This window comes from Pseudopodoces humilis, chromosome 4, assembly GCF_049639895.1.
Source record: "Pseudopodoces humilis isolate 2021_Gansu_Grassland_sample_001 chromosome 4, ASM4963989v1, whole genome shotgun sequence".
Classification (NCBI taxonomy): domain Eukaryota; kingdom Metazoa; phylum Chordata; class Aves; order Passeriformes; family Paridae; genus Pseudopodoces; species Pseudopodoces humilis.
Genome location: NC_142203.1, coordinates 72983983 through 73000195, shown reverse-complemented (window position 1 = coordinate 73000195; position 16213 = coordinate 72983983). Strand labels below are relative to the sequence as shown.

Here is a 16213-nt window from a genome sequence, read left to right as displayed (position 1 = left end):
CCTCACTGCACAGAAATAATAGCACTGAAGTATTTCCATAATGACATAATACGCTGCATCACTAACAGCAGACTAAACTGGGCTGGAGGCACAGTGATAGATCAACATTCACATTGTACTAAGCCTCTGCCACCTCACCAGGTAGAATGCTCAGATTATGTCACAGTTTCATAAAGCCAAGTCATATAAAAAACAATGAAATTGTTGCAGGTGGGGGGAATCCTTCTTCTCAGAAGCACATTTGATGTCAGACTGATTTCTATCTACCAATACTTTATCCTCCAGTTCTAAATTATAAGAATGCAATGTGACTTTGCCTTTATAGAAATAAAAGATTCCAATTCCCAATGGCAAGTCTCCACTCCATTTAGAACCCTGACATGAAGACCTTGTATGAAAGACTTGACACAGGAGGGGATTCAGTAGCGACAAGCTACTAACTTGCTACTAACAAGCATTCAAGCTCTTTATAGTATCATGTCCTATGAGGATTCTCTAGGGATAAGCAGTAGTAACACCCACTGCTGTATCTTTCCTTCAGTGAAAAAAAAAAAAAAATCAGATACATTCCTGGAAAAGGAAAGGTTTCAGACTAGTAAAAGTGGAGCACTTACCTCATAATTAGAAGTATGTGGCAGACATTAAAAATTCAAAACTCATTAGGATGAGAATGATAAAAGCACTATTGTCTAAAGTTTGCTTACTTACAAAACTAAAAAAAAAAATTAATAAACGAGCAAAGCCTTCCAGTGTGTCATGTCAAAATGTTTATAAATGAAGGTTAAGGAGTTTTTCTCCACAAGATTAGTGTTAAAAGAATGATTTGTACACTCATTGCTGGCAACTCTTTTTGGAACCTTTCAAAAGAATCATGATAATGACTTTATTTTAAACTCTTTAAATGCAGTCAAATTATGCTGTAGAGTGAAGCTGACAAGTTCGAGCTATTCAGTTCAAGCACCAGGAAAACCATTCTCAGTGTTTCACTGCATGACAGAACAAAGCCTGAAGCTCAACCAAAACTTGCCATGAAAACAAGTATTTTTAAGCATTCGTGGGACAAGTTGTGGAGTCAAGAGTGATCATTTTGAAACAGACTGTTTAATGAAATACTCAAGTAGGCACAGTGACATTAGCTGTCTTGTGAAGAATGTCAGATGTTTAACTACCCTTCTGTAATTCTCCATTATACCTTGAAAGCAACAGGTGCAGCATGACAACCCTGACCATATAAACTTACTAAACCAAACCAATTAGCACTTGAATTTGGCCAAGTGCATCCTTTTGAAGTGTCTTTCCTGATCATGCCCATGCAGACAGCTTTAGTTCACCTCATGGAAATCTCAGAATTCCCTGACATTCTCTAACTGTCAACAACCATGTGGGAATGTGAGGAAAGACAGACCAGAGCACAAGAACATGGTGCAGACACTGGACCTTTAGCAGCCTCTTCCCCCTGTGAATCTGTTCCTCTTGGCTGCAACACTTCCTAGCACAGCCAGACCCTGAAAAGACCTGCTATTTTGCCACCAAGAAACAAAAGCAACATCAGTACTAAACAGCACTAATTTGTTTTAAACTGTGGTGTTACAGAGCTCTGCAGATATTTCATTACAATAAGGTCTTCACAGTAAGGTGTGTGACTTTTTGCAAATATTAGAATCCATTTAATACAGTCCACAAAATTTGCAGAATCTTCCAAATCAGCAACTTCCCTCTTTACTAGCCCAAAAATCAGTTTCAGGCATAAATAAAGAGGCTCTATTTATCCTATTCTTTAACCAAAACACCATTTAAAGTAGCACAAATGCAAACCAACATCTCCCCCACCAAAGACAGAAGTAGTGTAGACATTACTTCTTCCTTTAAATACATGAAATGATCTCTGACAATCAAATTTATTTATCTTTTTTAATAAACTGGATGCAGCAGTGCAATCATTTACCCAAAGATGTGCTTCACTTGAAACCTGCACAAAAATATATTAGTGATAAATGCTGGTGTTATTTGTATATGGTAAGTTACACAGAATTTCTACCTAAATGAAGACTCAAAAGTGATGCTGTCATTACTAGCAGACCCTATCCCTCACGTCTTGAATGTTGTATTTAAATGTAGTTAAAAGAGAACATGGAAAGAGACACCTCCAGCTCACTTCATTGTAATTGAATGCCAAGTCAAAGAACCTCAAATCCTACCAGTCGCTGTTTAACAGGCTAGTTCTTCCTAAACACTTGAAAACAAATATATCAACAAAACAGTGACAAGTAATCTCCGCTAAGACTATCGGTCACAGGCAGGTGACAACAGAACCTTCTTTCATTATGCTTGGTGCACTGGATTGGTGATGCCTGATGCAAAGACTGCAGACTGTAATTGGAAGCATGACAAAACTGAGAAAACAGGCACTAATTTATGTATCATTTCCTACTGCTGTCAGAAAAGGGTTTAAGAACTTGTTGCAAAGCTACTTTGTAACAACAAATCCCTCAAATTGCAGTTAGTTATAGCTCTAATATGTACTATTACACATTCAGTTACTTTATTTCTTCAAGTGCATCCAATTCATAGTTATTCTGTTCCATGCACTTTTAATATGCTTCAGAAACATCTGCTAAAAGAAAGATGCATGCTTGGAGTCTGAATCCTCTTTCCTGTATTGTGCACATCTATAAAACCATAATAATGGGGAAAAAAAGCAATGTGTGTCAATCAGGAATTCATCTAAAATGGCAGTTTGCTGGAGGTAAGGGAGGGAAGTCATTTTCAGGAATGCTATGTTCATTTATAAAAAGAAAAAAGCCAAGAGGACACAAAGCCACATGCTCCTATGTTTGCAACTGTGAAAGGTATAGCATGGTCTCATGTAAAGAGCTAGCTGTTAGTAAAAAGTTTCAATATTTTGATCATATTCTGATATACTCTCCAGATGAGTATTTCCTTAATCTCCACAGAAGTAAATAATTTAATTTTGTTCTTGGGGAAATCTGACACATTGTAGGTTTCACTGTGATTAGTAACACAAGATAGTTTTGCAACAGCACAGTCCTCTACAATTGTTGGTTCTAGGTTAAGTGTACAGAAGCACTAAGAAAAAAGCTATTCTAAAGGCAAAAAGATATCAAATGTGTAGAGAGGTATCACTGTACACTCCCAAAAAAGAAATGCGAAACAACTAGACATCTGCCTAAGACACACTTTCACCCACATTACCAAAATTCACCAAGAAACTGAAGAAGAAACCAAAATTCACCAAGAAACTAAAATAAATGAAAAATGAAGTCACAAAAACAAAATCAAATCAATTCTGTACCCCTCCAACCAAACTGTACCCTCAGAAAACATTCCTGAAAGCAAAAAAACTCCAAGTCTTAAGTTGCAATATATCAAATAGTTGAAGCAGATTCTGATCCTTTTTTTTTTTTTTTTTAATCCTGATTTTTGCTATTTATTACTGTGTTTTTCACTGCCTTCTTCAAGAACTTGAAGTTAGATCACAGCTCTTTCAGTCCAGGTCAACCAGTAACAGTCAAATAAACAGAAATATTTGCAATCTATTTTCCATTATGTTAACATTTTGTGTCCCAAATTAAGTCTTTTTAAAATTCCCAAAATAAATGCTGCTTAAAATTAGTGTCCCTGGTCTCAGGAGCACTCTGAGGTTCTTCTTCTCCCTTCTTCCTCTTTCCAATAAAGCTGCATTATTCAGTAGCTTCCTGACTTCTTACAAATCCAAACACAATTAAAAAATCTAAGAAAAAATTTTATTTGAAACCAAGATTACAGCTATGCTGCTTTTTCCATCTTAGTGGTCTTTTCACAATACACAGGACCTTAGGAGTGATAATGCCTTCCAATACCACATTGATGTCTGTTAAGCTCACTGTTCACTGTTAATCCTTCATCCCATTAAATTTTAACTTTACAAAAATATGAAGGCATTACTTTGCAGATCTGTTTCATAAACAGCAAGATGCAAGATATTCCAATCCAGAAGCCTTTTACTTAATTACTCCACAGCATTTTCAGTACAAAAGACTAAACTTCTACTCGTATTTGTTCATTTCACAGAAAATGTTCACCTGCATAGCTCCTGTGCAAAGTTTTAATAACTCATCTTTTACAAAATTACCACTCCATACAGGTACATTTCCTCCAGATCTAAGTCATAATTTTACATACAGCTACTAGGAAAGTACTGCTGGATGACTGAAGGAACTATAAATCAGAAAGTTTTTAATCACTTACACTTGTTAAATTTTGTAATCTTGAACTCTATTACACAAATGACTGACATCTGCAATCTTGCTGCATCTATACTATTTGATTTATATGTACATAAGCAGTTGCCACTGACAGCTGTCTGCTCCTCTACTGCAGCAGGATATTTCATCTCAGCAGAAAAACCCATTCATTTTAGTTGCATATGCTGCTTTTTAAAGACAACCATAAAGCCTGCAGGGCACATACCTTTTCGTAGTAAACTATTCCATATTCTTTATCATCACACTTGACGCAACGGAATTCAATCATCAGGTACATAAAATTGGAGCTTCGTTTTTCCCTCTGAGGAAAGAGCCACCACAGATGTGTATCATTTATTGCAGGGCATCAATCTTCGGCATTCTCAGCACAGCAATTACCCTACATCCTTTGTGCTGTAACTGATTAATTAGGTTATCAGCTGTTGTAGCAATTATTTAGTTAATCATTTCATAGAACTACTTAAGACTATATCACCTTCCTGAAGTTCTTACTACCTTACATTCCCATTTCATGATACATATTTGTACTTAACAGATGAAAAACTGTTTTCATCAGCGGCTTCCAACTGTGGGCTAAAGGTATGAAAAATTGAAATGCAGAATAATCAGATGACCACTGGGTAGTTGGCATTTGTTTTTTTTCCTAAATCATTACCTATAATTATGCATATCAAAGCAAAAATACCAGAAGATATAGCAAAACCGAATCATTTTTTTAAACCAACTTCATGAAAGAGACAAAATAAACTTGGACTACAAGATTAGATTTGCAGCTTATTGATCTTCAGAGGAAGATTCGCTCATTTTTTAAATGCTTTACCTAGAAAAAGTGCTTAAAATTTTAAAATCTGGGTGGAAAACAAGAAAGAAGTTTAACAATGAGTAATTTCAGTTCATTTAATGCATTCAAAATAGCTTGACTTTCCACCATAGATTAAGTAGTTTCCTGTTTAAAGCACGGGTCTTGAAACTTATTTCACTGTACTTTTACTGTCAGTGAAGAGGAAAAATGAAAGAAAAAAAAAAAGGATAATAAAGATGATAGGCTAATTTCTAAAAAACATCAACATATTTAGAGACGCTTATAAAACACAGATTTTAGTTTAAAAAGGAATCTGACTTTCAAAGCTCTAGTTACCAATAAGACAACAAAACTCTCAGGGCTCAGGAAAAAGCAGTGCTCTGTGCAAGACGAGCATACCAAATTAAATAATTGAGTTGATTTTGCTCAATGAGGGTTAAAATCCCATTTAGGCATTAAACTACCAGATTTTTTTTTTTTTTTTAAATATTCGTTCAAAACTTACGAATGTCTTCTCAGCAACCAAAGTTAAAAAAGTAAAGCTGAACAGGTCTGAAGCCAAGGAACAGGCCAAATGTCTAAAAAGCTTCCCATCACAATCTAAATCCTAGAGATAAGTTAGTCATGCCTAACAGTGTTTGTTCCAAGCTGTTCCAAATTATTAATAAAGCCTGTCTTCCATGATCAAGTTCACTTGAAGTTGAAAACAGCTAAGACAGCTGTGTACCATGGTGGATGAAATGCTGGACATAACCTGGCCACATGCACTGGCTACCCTAAAACCAACTGTGTACTGAGCTGCTCCTCAGCAGGGTGGGCAGCAGGTCAAGGGAGGAGATTTTGCCCCTCTGTGCAAAGACCCCAACTGCAGAGCTGCATCCACCTCTGGACCTTCACATGAAAAAGATGTGGATCTAATGGAGGGAGTCCAGGAGACCACTAAGATGCCCCAAGGGCAGGGGTACCCCTCCTCTGCAGACAAGTTGGGAGATCTGGGGGTGTTCACCCTGGAGAAGAGGAGGCTCCAGGGCTTTTAGAGGCCCTTCCAGCACCTAAAGGGGACCTGCAGGAGAGCTGGAGAGGCACTTTAGACAAGGGCATGAAGGGAGAGAACTTTACTGTGAGAGTGCTGAGGCACTAGCACAGGTTGTCCAGAGAGATGGTAGAAACCTCATCCCCAAAAACATTCAAGGTCAGCCTGGACAGGGCCCAGAGCATCCTGATCCAATTGAAGATGTCCCTGATCATTGCAGAGGTCTTGGACTAGATGGCCTTTAAAGGTCCCTTCTAAACCAATCTATTCTATGATTCTCATTATTGCTAAAGTAATAACAACTTCAGGCTTCCAGAGAATTACTTTTTCCTTTACCCTATGCACTGGCAGTTGAAGAAAAAAAACAAGCAGTTAAGAGAGTTACATCTCCTAAACAAGTGAAGGTTCATGTTAGCATGACAAAACCCCCCAAAACTCCAAACCTGATGTACAATGACTTACCTCATTGATCATTTCTATTTCTCTAAAGGTGAGTCTGTCCAGCCAATCCACTTTCACCATGTGACCTTGCCGATGAGATTTGGTGAGCTGCATGAAAAAAACACAATGATAACGTTTAAATTGTTCAGAGCAAGAAGAAGAACACTAAAGCTGTAACAGAGATACTAATATGAAGTCAGAGGAAAAAAATAAAGGAATTGAAAAAAACCTCACCTTGTACAGCATACACAGAGTAACACAGTACACACCTCGTAAACAGCCAAACCATGCCATAAAAGTAAGTCTACTAGCTAAAATAGCAATCCCAGCAAAGACCATAATAATTATCCAAGCACATCACCTTTGCATTTTTAACACAGCAAAAACAGAAACTTATTTCTTAACTAAAGTAATGTAAGAAAGGCATCCTATTTTTGTATTACTGTTTCACACAGTAAAACTCACCAAGCCAAACAAAAATTAAGTACTTCAAAAATTATCCATACTGAATAATTCTGCCTGTGTCAGCCTTATCTAAAGGTTTCCAGACTGGGACTATAACTGGGTCAACTGAAGATCTCAGACCAAGTCATAGACAGCTTGCTCTCTCTTGCAGTCATTTGATAAGTAGCTCAAGTTTCTTTCCTATGTTTACAAATTGCTGTAGCAATAGCAAGAAAGTTGTTTAAAGGACTCATTAAGAACGGAAGATAAGATGAGAGCATACTACTTGTCATTTCAGATACGCTAACACAATTGTTTATGAAACATCCAGAAGTAGACCACACAAATATGAAGATTGCTTTTTCAGCTGCTAAGGAATGACAAGTGTTCTTCAAAAAAAAATTAGTAATTATTTCAGAATGCAAGAGACGCAGAGGGACTAGAAAACATGAAGCTCCTTCATCTCTTAAAGAAATTAGTATCTGTCTAAAAAAGAGGCAGCAAAGAGACCCCTTAAAATTACTCTTAGTAGGAAATAGGTTACAACCATTATTACGTTAACTTTGTTCTGTGGTCAGCCTGCCCACCCATGAGCATCTGAATGTCAACACACCATACAGTGACACCAACTGTCACTTTTTGTCTAGCTAGGGGACAGGCAATATACAGAGACCTAGGACAACAGGAATGAAGGTACTGGATGCAGGAGAACACAACAGCAGCCTGCTGCTTCCACACGGAACTGGAGATGGTCTAAATACAGAAAAACAACACAGAATATTTAAGACTTGGGGTACAGTGGGAGATGTCCAGGTTGCACAGTCTGTCAGATATATGCACTTGACCTTCCATAGCTCAGCACTGGAGGTACACTAAAAATAAAAATGACTGCGAAGATAGAGAAGTGAAGAGTTTGCACCAACTGTACAGTATTCTCCCTCAAATCCTCACTGATGTCTTAACAGTACAGGCACAAGTATGTTGGTCTAAAGTCAGTCTAATCAAAATCTTGGGGAAAAAAAACTTGGTCACAAATTCTTAGTTCAGTTTCTTGTTCACTGCACAAGAGAATAAAGTAAAAAAAAAGTTATTTTGTGTGTTTCAGAAGAAAATTATTAATATTTGAAACCTCTGAATCTCCCTTATAGAGGAAAAAGTTGTAATACAACAATTAATGAGGTCTGCATACAAGAGCTAGAAGATCTGTGAGCATATAGATACACATGAAGAACTGTTGTCTTGAATTAATATTTAAAGTTTAAAATAAGAGAGAAGCTGGTGTATCCCCTTCAAGGAAAGAAGCATTCATCATCAGCTACAAAGTATGATGCATCCCTTTAGATAGTATCTCAACATTATTATTATCTAATTTCATTCAGCCAGCAGAAGGTGTGAGGGAAATAAATGGATCAAAAAGACCTAGAGTACTTTAAGTTTAAGTAGAATAAATTAACACACCACTCATGGGAGAAACATCTTAACGTCATTCATGTTTGAGCATGCTAAAATATTCCAGACTCTTCCCATTAGTATTCCTTAGTACACAAAAAATCTGCATTCATAATGCCTCCAGAATGCAAAGCCATGTTTTTTTTCATCAGCAGTTTTACTAGCAACATTCATATGTTTTGTGAGAGCACAACCATATGGCACCTCAACATGAAAGGGAAGACTTGCCACAATATCAATTATTTAAGGTAAAAGGATGCAACTCCTTGACCACCTAGTCATTGGTTTTATACAAATTCCTTGTAACAATAAAAAACACATACAGACATAAACTCAGAAGCATGTCAAGAGAAGTTATCTTTCAGATGGAGAAAATATTTTTCACAAGCTCTTCTCCAAAGTTACCTGTTATCTGAAGGACTCTAGTTTGGGCTCTGGTACCAGATATCAATCAATACCACAACACTGGACAAGTCTGTTCAATAAACAAAAAAAAAAACCCAAACCAAGAAAAACAAAGTCCACACAAACTCACTGTGTACATACCCAAGTCTTAGTCTTTTCACCTATATTTAAATATACCTTCACACAGAGTAGCATGAGGAGGCATTCAGAAACTTATTCTGTGAATACGTCACAGAAAAACTGAAGCTGATTGTGTTTGAACAAAGGCTATTTAGGGGTGACACATTACAAGAACCTTCTCTGCTGTGTAAACAGCTGTGCAAATGAAAGCTCCCATACACACGCTACTCAGAAACCCTACTAATTTCCCTAGCATCTGATGGTAAAATGGCTTTATTAAAAAAAAAAAAATCAGTAAAAACACAACTCTTTCAGAAATTATCATCTCCCAAAACAGCTTACAGAAGAGAATAATGGGGTCAGTGATGCTACTAGCTTTTTATTAGCCATTAACTACAACTCTCAAATAGGATGTGAAAGAATTCCCACCTATTTCTCAGAGGCCTTGGGCCATCATCTTCCAATTGCCAAAAAAAACAGGCTAAAATAGAATAAGCTATTTTAAGACTGAAGTACTCTACTTTATTTGTACTTTTTGGAGCTAGAGAGAGAGAATGGCAATGCTTGCATAACAGAACTAACATGAAAGGGATGGCCAACACTCTCAATGCCTTTCTCAGAAAACCACTACATACATCACATGTGATGAACTGGAAATAAGACTTGATATTTAGCATCTCTCTACTGAGTTTCCTTATGTCAGAGGGCATTTATTCCACTGTGATCAAGAAACAGGGCACCAGCGGCTTTAATGTACTTTCCATTACAAATTCAGTGCAAACTGCACTAATAAAACAAAGACCTTTAAATGGAAGTTAATTTATCACTGTCATAAATCTTTAGATGAGAAAATGGTTCTATCTTTCAGTGCGAGTCCTACAAGGTGTACATAAAACCTGGGAGACTAAGATTAAGAAAAAGCTCACTGAATAAGTCAATCACTGAATCACTGAATAAGTGGACTGAGGAGTTTGGAAAGCTTGGGTTAAGCTTACCTGAATAATCAGAGATCAGACAGTGAAACAGTTCACTAACACACTGATGAATTCCAGTAGTTTTGATTGCAAGAATATACTCCGCCATCAAAAGCTTGGAGGTGAAAATACTAATATATATATTCATGAGCTTAAATGAATGAAATTTGGGTTAATTTTTGAAGTTCTACTCAAGTTCTTTCTAATGCAGAGGTATGTCACACACTTCTGAACACTATGCCAGACAGTCTCAAAGCTAATGGATGGAGAAACCAGACTGTCCTCACAAGTCACAGTTAGGAGATTCTCTTATTAAACCTGATGGAATTTTGGCTTTAAGTATCCTTAAGGCATATTCACATTTTCATTCTTTACAAAGAATTTAGATCTTAAGTTGTTCCAACAGAATGCTATGCACATTAGAAGGTTTTTAAAAAAACCACTTCAGAAGCAGTTAAATATTATCTGCTTTACTCCTTTGTATAAATCCTGTGAAACACCTATTTAACCAAAGGAAGAGAGCTCTCACATGAGAAAACAGCACAGGAAGCTGTTTTCATTTCTCTCCAGTGAAGTGCATGCTTGTCACAAACATTTTAAACATTACTTGCTAATCCATTACCTTTGCCAAGCGGCTCATTTGATCTTCAGAGACTGTACTGCTGGTTCTCCCAGGAGTTTTGGTGGGCTCGGAGCCATCAGCTTCTACATTGGGCCAAACTTTCAAGTCATGCATTCCTTGTCGAAACATACTGAAGGGAAAAATGCAGAATCACTTCAGAAAATTCAAAATAATATATCTGTCAAGAATCAAAGTTCAGCAGCTGCTGCAAACAAATGAAGTGGCTTCCTTCACCAAAACTACAAAATTGCATAATTGAATTCTACTGCAAAAGTGCCTCGCACCTTGTGTTCTCTACAGCCTTTGTATCACTGGCACATGGAGTTTAGAAGAAAATTGTGAAGTCAGAGATAACTTATTTGGCAAGTGGAAGAAAAATGGGTAATTCCCAAAGTCAGTGCAGTGGTACAAACACAAAATGAGGAGAGAGCTTGACCTTCATAGTTTTTTTATTTCTAATGAAGAAGAAAGTATTCTTCTTGACTTGCAAATTATGACAGTAACCCTAGGTCTGCCAGTATAAAAAAAAATCAACTAAAAAACTATCCACCTAAGTTGCATTTGAAGGTCAACAGGCATAAGCAGCCTCCTGAGCTGCCAAATAAAAAACAGAAAAAAAACACACCAAGCAAAAAAACTTCACAACTCTTCACACACCACTTTCTCCATCAATGCTTGAAATTGAATTGATAATTAAAAGTGTGCAGTGAACAGAACCTTGCAGGGTAACTGACCACATCTTTCCTCTGCAAAACCCTGCTTACCTTGCATATATGTGCTGATCCTCCCCTAAAAGATGGCCCAAGGAATGAAGTGCATTATCTTTGCCAATAAAAGCTGATCATTTAACTCTAACAACTTCAGGTAAATACATCTGACAGGAACATTTTAAAAAGTGAACCATTAAAAATGAGAAATAACAATTAGAAAGATCATCTGACCTTGAATTTACACATCACATAGATTAGTACTACAAGGCTTTTAATTTAAAAATTACAACATTCAAAAATTTTTGTTGGTTTCTCTCCATCTATTTCATGCAAGTTCCAAATGCTGGAAATAATACTTATAAATCAAATTTATTTTTATCTTTTGTGCTTTAAGGCTTTAACAGCTACCAGCAGTCTTTGGGGCATAGTCCAATTGATCAGATTCAATTTTTTTGCCTTAAGGCAATGTCATTCTTTTTTGTTAAAGCAGTATCCTCAATGAAAGAGATACAACCTCTCTCTATAGTCACTTTCTGCATTCAAGCACCGTTAGAGCAGCTTTCCTAATGATAATCTGAAGTTTTCCTGCACTTCAGTCTAATCTTATTACTTCTCATCCACTGGCAAGACAAAACAGGCTATTTCTCCCCATTTTTCAGCCGTATGTACATACTAGAAAAATGTTTCTACATTCTTCTTTTTCGGTCTGCCTAGGCATAACACTTCCTTCATCACACCTGTTTGCTAGATATTCAATGATACAGACTCCCAGTAGTCAGAAATTTGACTGAAGTTGGTTGGCAAGAACAGAACACAGCCCAGCTGAGTGGAAAAGGAAAGGATAAGAAAAGGAAAGGAAAAGTGTATGTGTCTCTGATGCATACAGACTTGTAAACCGTTTATGTAGTCAATGTTCTTTGCACATTTTACAAGAGCACCACGATGCTAAACCACACAAAATTTAAGATTCACACTAAACTCAGACTGCTCCCCACTCTGTATATGATAACAATCAATTAAAAAAAAAAAAAAAAAGTACCTGTGCCTCATAATCTTCCTTAGACCACAACCTATTTTTTCAGACTACTTAGCATTCCAGCACACTTGTAATCCTTCCCACCTTAGTCTTATCATCCACAAATTTACTGAACACACCCTCTATTGGATCATAACATATTAACTTTGAAAAGTGCTGATTTACTGAGTGAAATTTTACTCCCTATAGGTAACAGTGCATTCACAGTCAATTGCAAGCCAATTAATTTTTTTAAAAATTAATCAGTACTGGCATCCATGCGTTACAAGCGTGTAGATGTGAACTAATTTCAGCACTTGCCATCTTAAAATCCAAGGTGTTATACAGAAAACTAGTTTTATACAACACTGGAGCAAGTGTGAAATTACACTCAGGAATAAGTGGAGCAAATCACCTACACATCTGATTCTTCAAACATGGAACTGTTAACCTAGTTTAGAAAATATTTATAAACTTATTTCTCATAACCATGCTATGTTACTATTCACAGGTGAGCTTCAGATTTGCACCAGATAAGAAAAAGCAGTATACCCATATTTTCCAAAGAGCGAGACCGTTGTTCCTCCCACAGGAACAGCTTTACCAGGTCCATACACATCCCAGATGGTCAGAGCCACCTGAGCATTTCGAGGCAGGTCTGGATACTTCACAGGCAGTTTCAGCCACTCATTCCAGCTGCAGAGAAACACGCTTTATTAGTCATAAAGCTTTACAATTCAAGTTACTCTCTATTAGTTTACACAACCCAGATTCTCCTCAGAATAAAAATTTCTTAGGGCAGATGGACTATTTTTTTGTGGGCTTTAACATTCAAACACCTGTCTGGAGCATGACTAAAAGGCTACAGACCAAAAGAAAAATATTCTCTCTTGATGACTGTGTAGCAAGGATCAGGCTGGCAGCGAACAGCATGAAAATGTATCACTCCAGGCCCCAGAAGTTACTTAAGTAGCAAGTCATGCCCAAGCACACAAGTAAGAATTTTATCACTTACCTTTTACACAAAAATGTTGGTTTTGTGCTGGATGGATAACACTAACCATAGGGAAACTTGAAGAAACAGAAGCCATTTTGAAGAAGACAACAGAAAAAAATCTTCCTGCCAGAAAGAAATACTTGATGCCCCACTAACTATGAGCAATATGAAATAAAAGTCAAGCCACTTACTTCCATCTAGTGCTAAAAGCCTTGTAGGAAGTTCTAACTGGAAGAGCAAGAGGCTTCCCCTCTGCGAACACCTGACAAGTTACATACAAGTCAGAGCAAGTCTCTTGGTAGAGTCCCGAGAACTTCAGCATTGGATCCTCCAGGAGAGCTTTGTAGCTTTTCTGTTCTCTTTTCCCTTCCAGACTTCCTCTATGAGGGAGAGGGCAGGGGAGGAAAAGGAGAAAACATAAATAAACCAAAATGTATTCTATCCATAGTAGAAATCCTATTACATTTCTATAGCTTATATTTAGATTACCCAGTACTGAGGCTATCCTCACTTTGCATGACTTGTTTCTAGTGAAACCCAAACACCAGAGAGGAACTCAGGATGTGAAATGCTGAGCAAACACGGAATGTACTGCTGTACCGATTTAGGTGGGGGTGGGGGGAAGAGCAGGGAAGGCAAGAATTACTTGTTTGTCTTTTAAATGGAGGTAATTTTTTTTACTACAACCTGTGGATTCTCAGACAGACCTTAAGCAGGGCAACAATAAATGAGAAGACATATGCTGCTATTGCTAAAAAAAGACAAAACAAACACCAAATTACATGTGTTCCAAATACTGCTTGGAAAAATAAAACCCAAAACAACTATGGTAAGTAAATCTTTATTTTTTAACATCTATTAAATGTATGACTGGTTTTGGAAGTCAATCATGTCTCAAATACACAACAGAATAAAGCTCAATTAAGCAGATAGTTCAAATAAAATTTGGTTAAAGCCTTGCAGCAATGTTACTGTTAAGAGGAACTGATGGAATTTCTCAGGCATCAGCTATACTACAATGAAAACAGTCATACACATTAGGTGTCTGTGGATGCACAAGTTAAAAAAAAAAAAGGAAGTGACGTGGTGGTGATGGGAAAACATATAAGACCAAACAAAAACCTATTTGTTTCCACATTTTCCATGTATTTGTTTCCAATGAAAAAACACTTCAGAGTAAAAGAACAAGTTACTTGCATGGAACTAGCACACGCATTCTAAGGATGATATACACTTCTAAAGCTAAAGCTAAAAAAAAAAAAAAAAGCTAGTTTTAATTTTGTTTGGTGAAATGAAATATCAAAGAGATCATGTGAATCTGACTCCTGATGGAACAGAATAGTGTGGGCTGGCAGGGACCTTAAAGATCATCCAGTTCTAACCCCTGTCATGAGCAGGGCCGCCTTCCACTGCCATCACTTGTTCAAAAGTTAAACAACCCTTAATAAGCTTCTCCAAGTTAGTTTGCCAGAAAAGTGAAACATACCAACATACACTACATTTGAGAATCAGCCACATCCCTCCTACACCAAGCATCTCTTTGCTGTGATGAAGAAAAAGAACTTAAAAACAAACAAAAAATTATATCACTGTGTGGTAACTGCTGCTTCAACAAAAGTGTTTCCACATGCTCAGGTAGAAATACATAATATTTACATGCTGCAGCACCTAGATCTTTCTACACTAAAGCTGCCCACTAAGAGCACAATGCTTTCACAGAAGTACGGAAACAAGCAGGAAGAGTGTCACCAGCTTATCTCTTCCCCTTAACACTCAGGAGTGAGCTATGACACACTCGTGGCCCTGCAGCTCTTGAAGTGAACTTATAGGAAAAAAATTGGCAAAACTATTTACAAAAGCATGTAGTGACAGGGCAGGGGAGTTATGCCTTCAGACAGTGCAGCTTTAGATTAATTAGAAAAAAGATCTTTATTGTGAGGGTATTGATGCATGGGATGTATTGGCACAGGCTGCTCAGAGAAGCTGCGGCTGCCCCATCCCTGGCAGCGTTAAAGGCCAGGCTGGACGGGGCTGGGACCAACTTCGGATAGTGGAAGCCGTCCCTGCCCGTGACAGGGGGTGTAACAGTATAGGCTTTAAAAGTCCCTTGTACCGCAAACCAATCTGTGATCCTATGACAGGTGAAAGGCTATGCGCCTTCATTGACAATCGCTGCCTCGGAGCACCTGAGGACACGGCACATCTGACACGCGTCCGCAGCACAGATCCAGCCCGGCCCCTCGCCAGCCCCGTCCCGTCAGCCTCCCCACGGGCCGGGACGCTGGCAGGGACACGGCACCCGGAGCTGAGCCAGCACCGCCGGTCTCCGGGCACCGCCGGGCTGCGACACCAGCGCACCCCGCCGAGGGGCGGCGGCCCGGTACCCCCCCCAGGGCGGCAGTGACCGCTTCCCACTGAGACCCGACGCCGCTCACTCACATCTTCAGCTGCACGTTGATGTCCAGGTCACAGCTGTACACATAATAAAGCCTCTCGGTCTCGCCCATGGCTGCCGACGCTGCTCCCTACCCGCCCCCTCAACGCCCGCGGGCAGCAACGCCGGCCTCCCCGGCCGCGCTCCGAGCATGCGCTGCCGCCGCCATCTTGAGTAAGGGAGGAAGGATCGGTGCCGGCCCTTGACCAAAATGGCCGCCGTCCGCGGCGCCGGCCCCGCCGCCCTCCCCTCCTTCCTCAAGCAGCGTGGGCGCGCGGGGTGCAATATGGCCGTGGTCGCGCGCGGCAGCGAGATGGCTGCGGGTCCGGCTTCGGGAGGGATGGCTCCTCTCCCGCCTGAGGGCGGAGAGGGATGGAGCCTGGCAACAGCCTCACAGAATCACAGAGTACCCTGAGTTTGAAGGGACCCACAAGGATCATCGAGCTCCTGGCCCTGCACAGGATGCCCCAACTACAGGGTAGGGATCATGTGTCTGAGAGCA

At 38.9% G+C, this 16213-nt stretch overlaps 1 protein-coding gene across 2 annotated transcripts in view; it reads right to left on the bottom strand.

The window, feature by feature from the left end:
- PIK3C3 (phosphatidylinositol 3-kinase catalytic subunit type 3) overlaps nucleotides 1–15836 on the bottom strand; it is a 67983-nt gene extending 52147 nt beyond the window's left edge. For both annotated transcript variants that reach the window (XM_014257065.2, XM_005528097.3), the window contains exons 1-6: nucleotides 15717–15836; nucleotides 13469–13657; nucleotides 12833–12976; nucleotides 10556–10685; nucleotides 6563–6649; nucleotides 4471–4566 (exon numbers count right to left, since the gene is read on the bottom strand). In XM_014257065.2, coding sequence (XP_014112540.1) covers nucleotides 4471–4566; nucleotides 6563–6649; nucleotides 10556–10685; nucleotides 12833–12976; nucleotides 13469–13657; nucleotides 15717–15784 — 714 coding nt within the window. In that variant the 5' untranslated portion in view covers nucleotides 15785–15836. The remainder of the gene's footprint in view (nucleotides 1–4470; nucleotides 4567–6562; nucleotides 6650–10555; nucleotides 10686–12832; nucleotides 12977–13468; nucleotides 13658–15716) is intronic.
- Nucleotides 15837–16213: the final 377 nt, after the last annotated feature.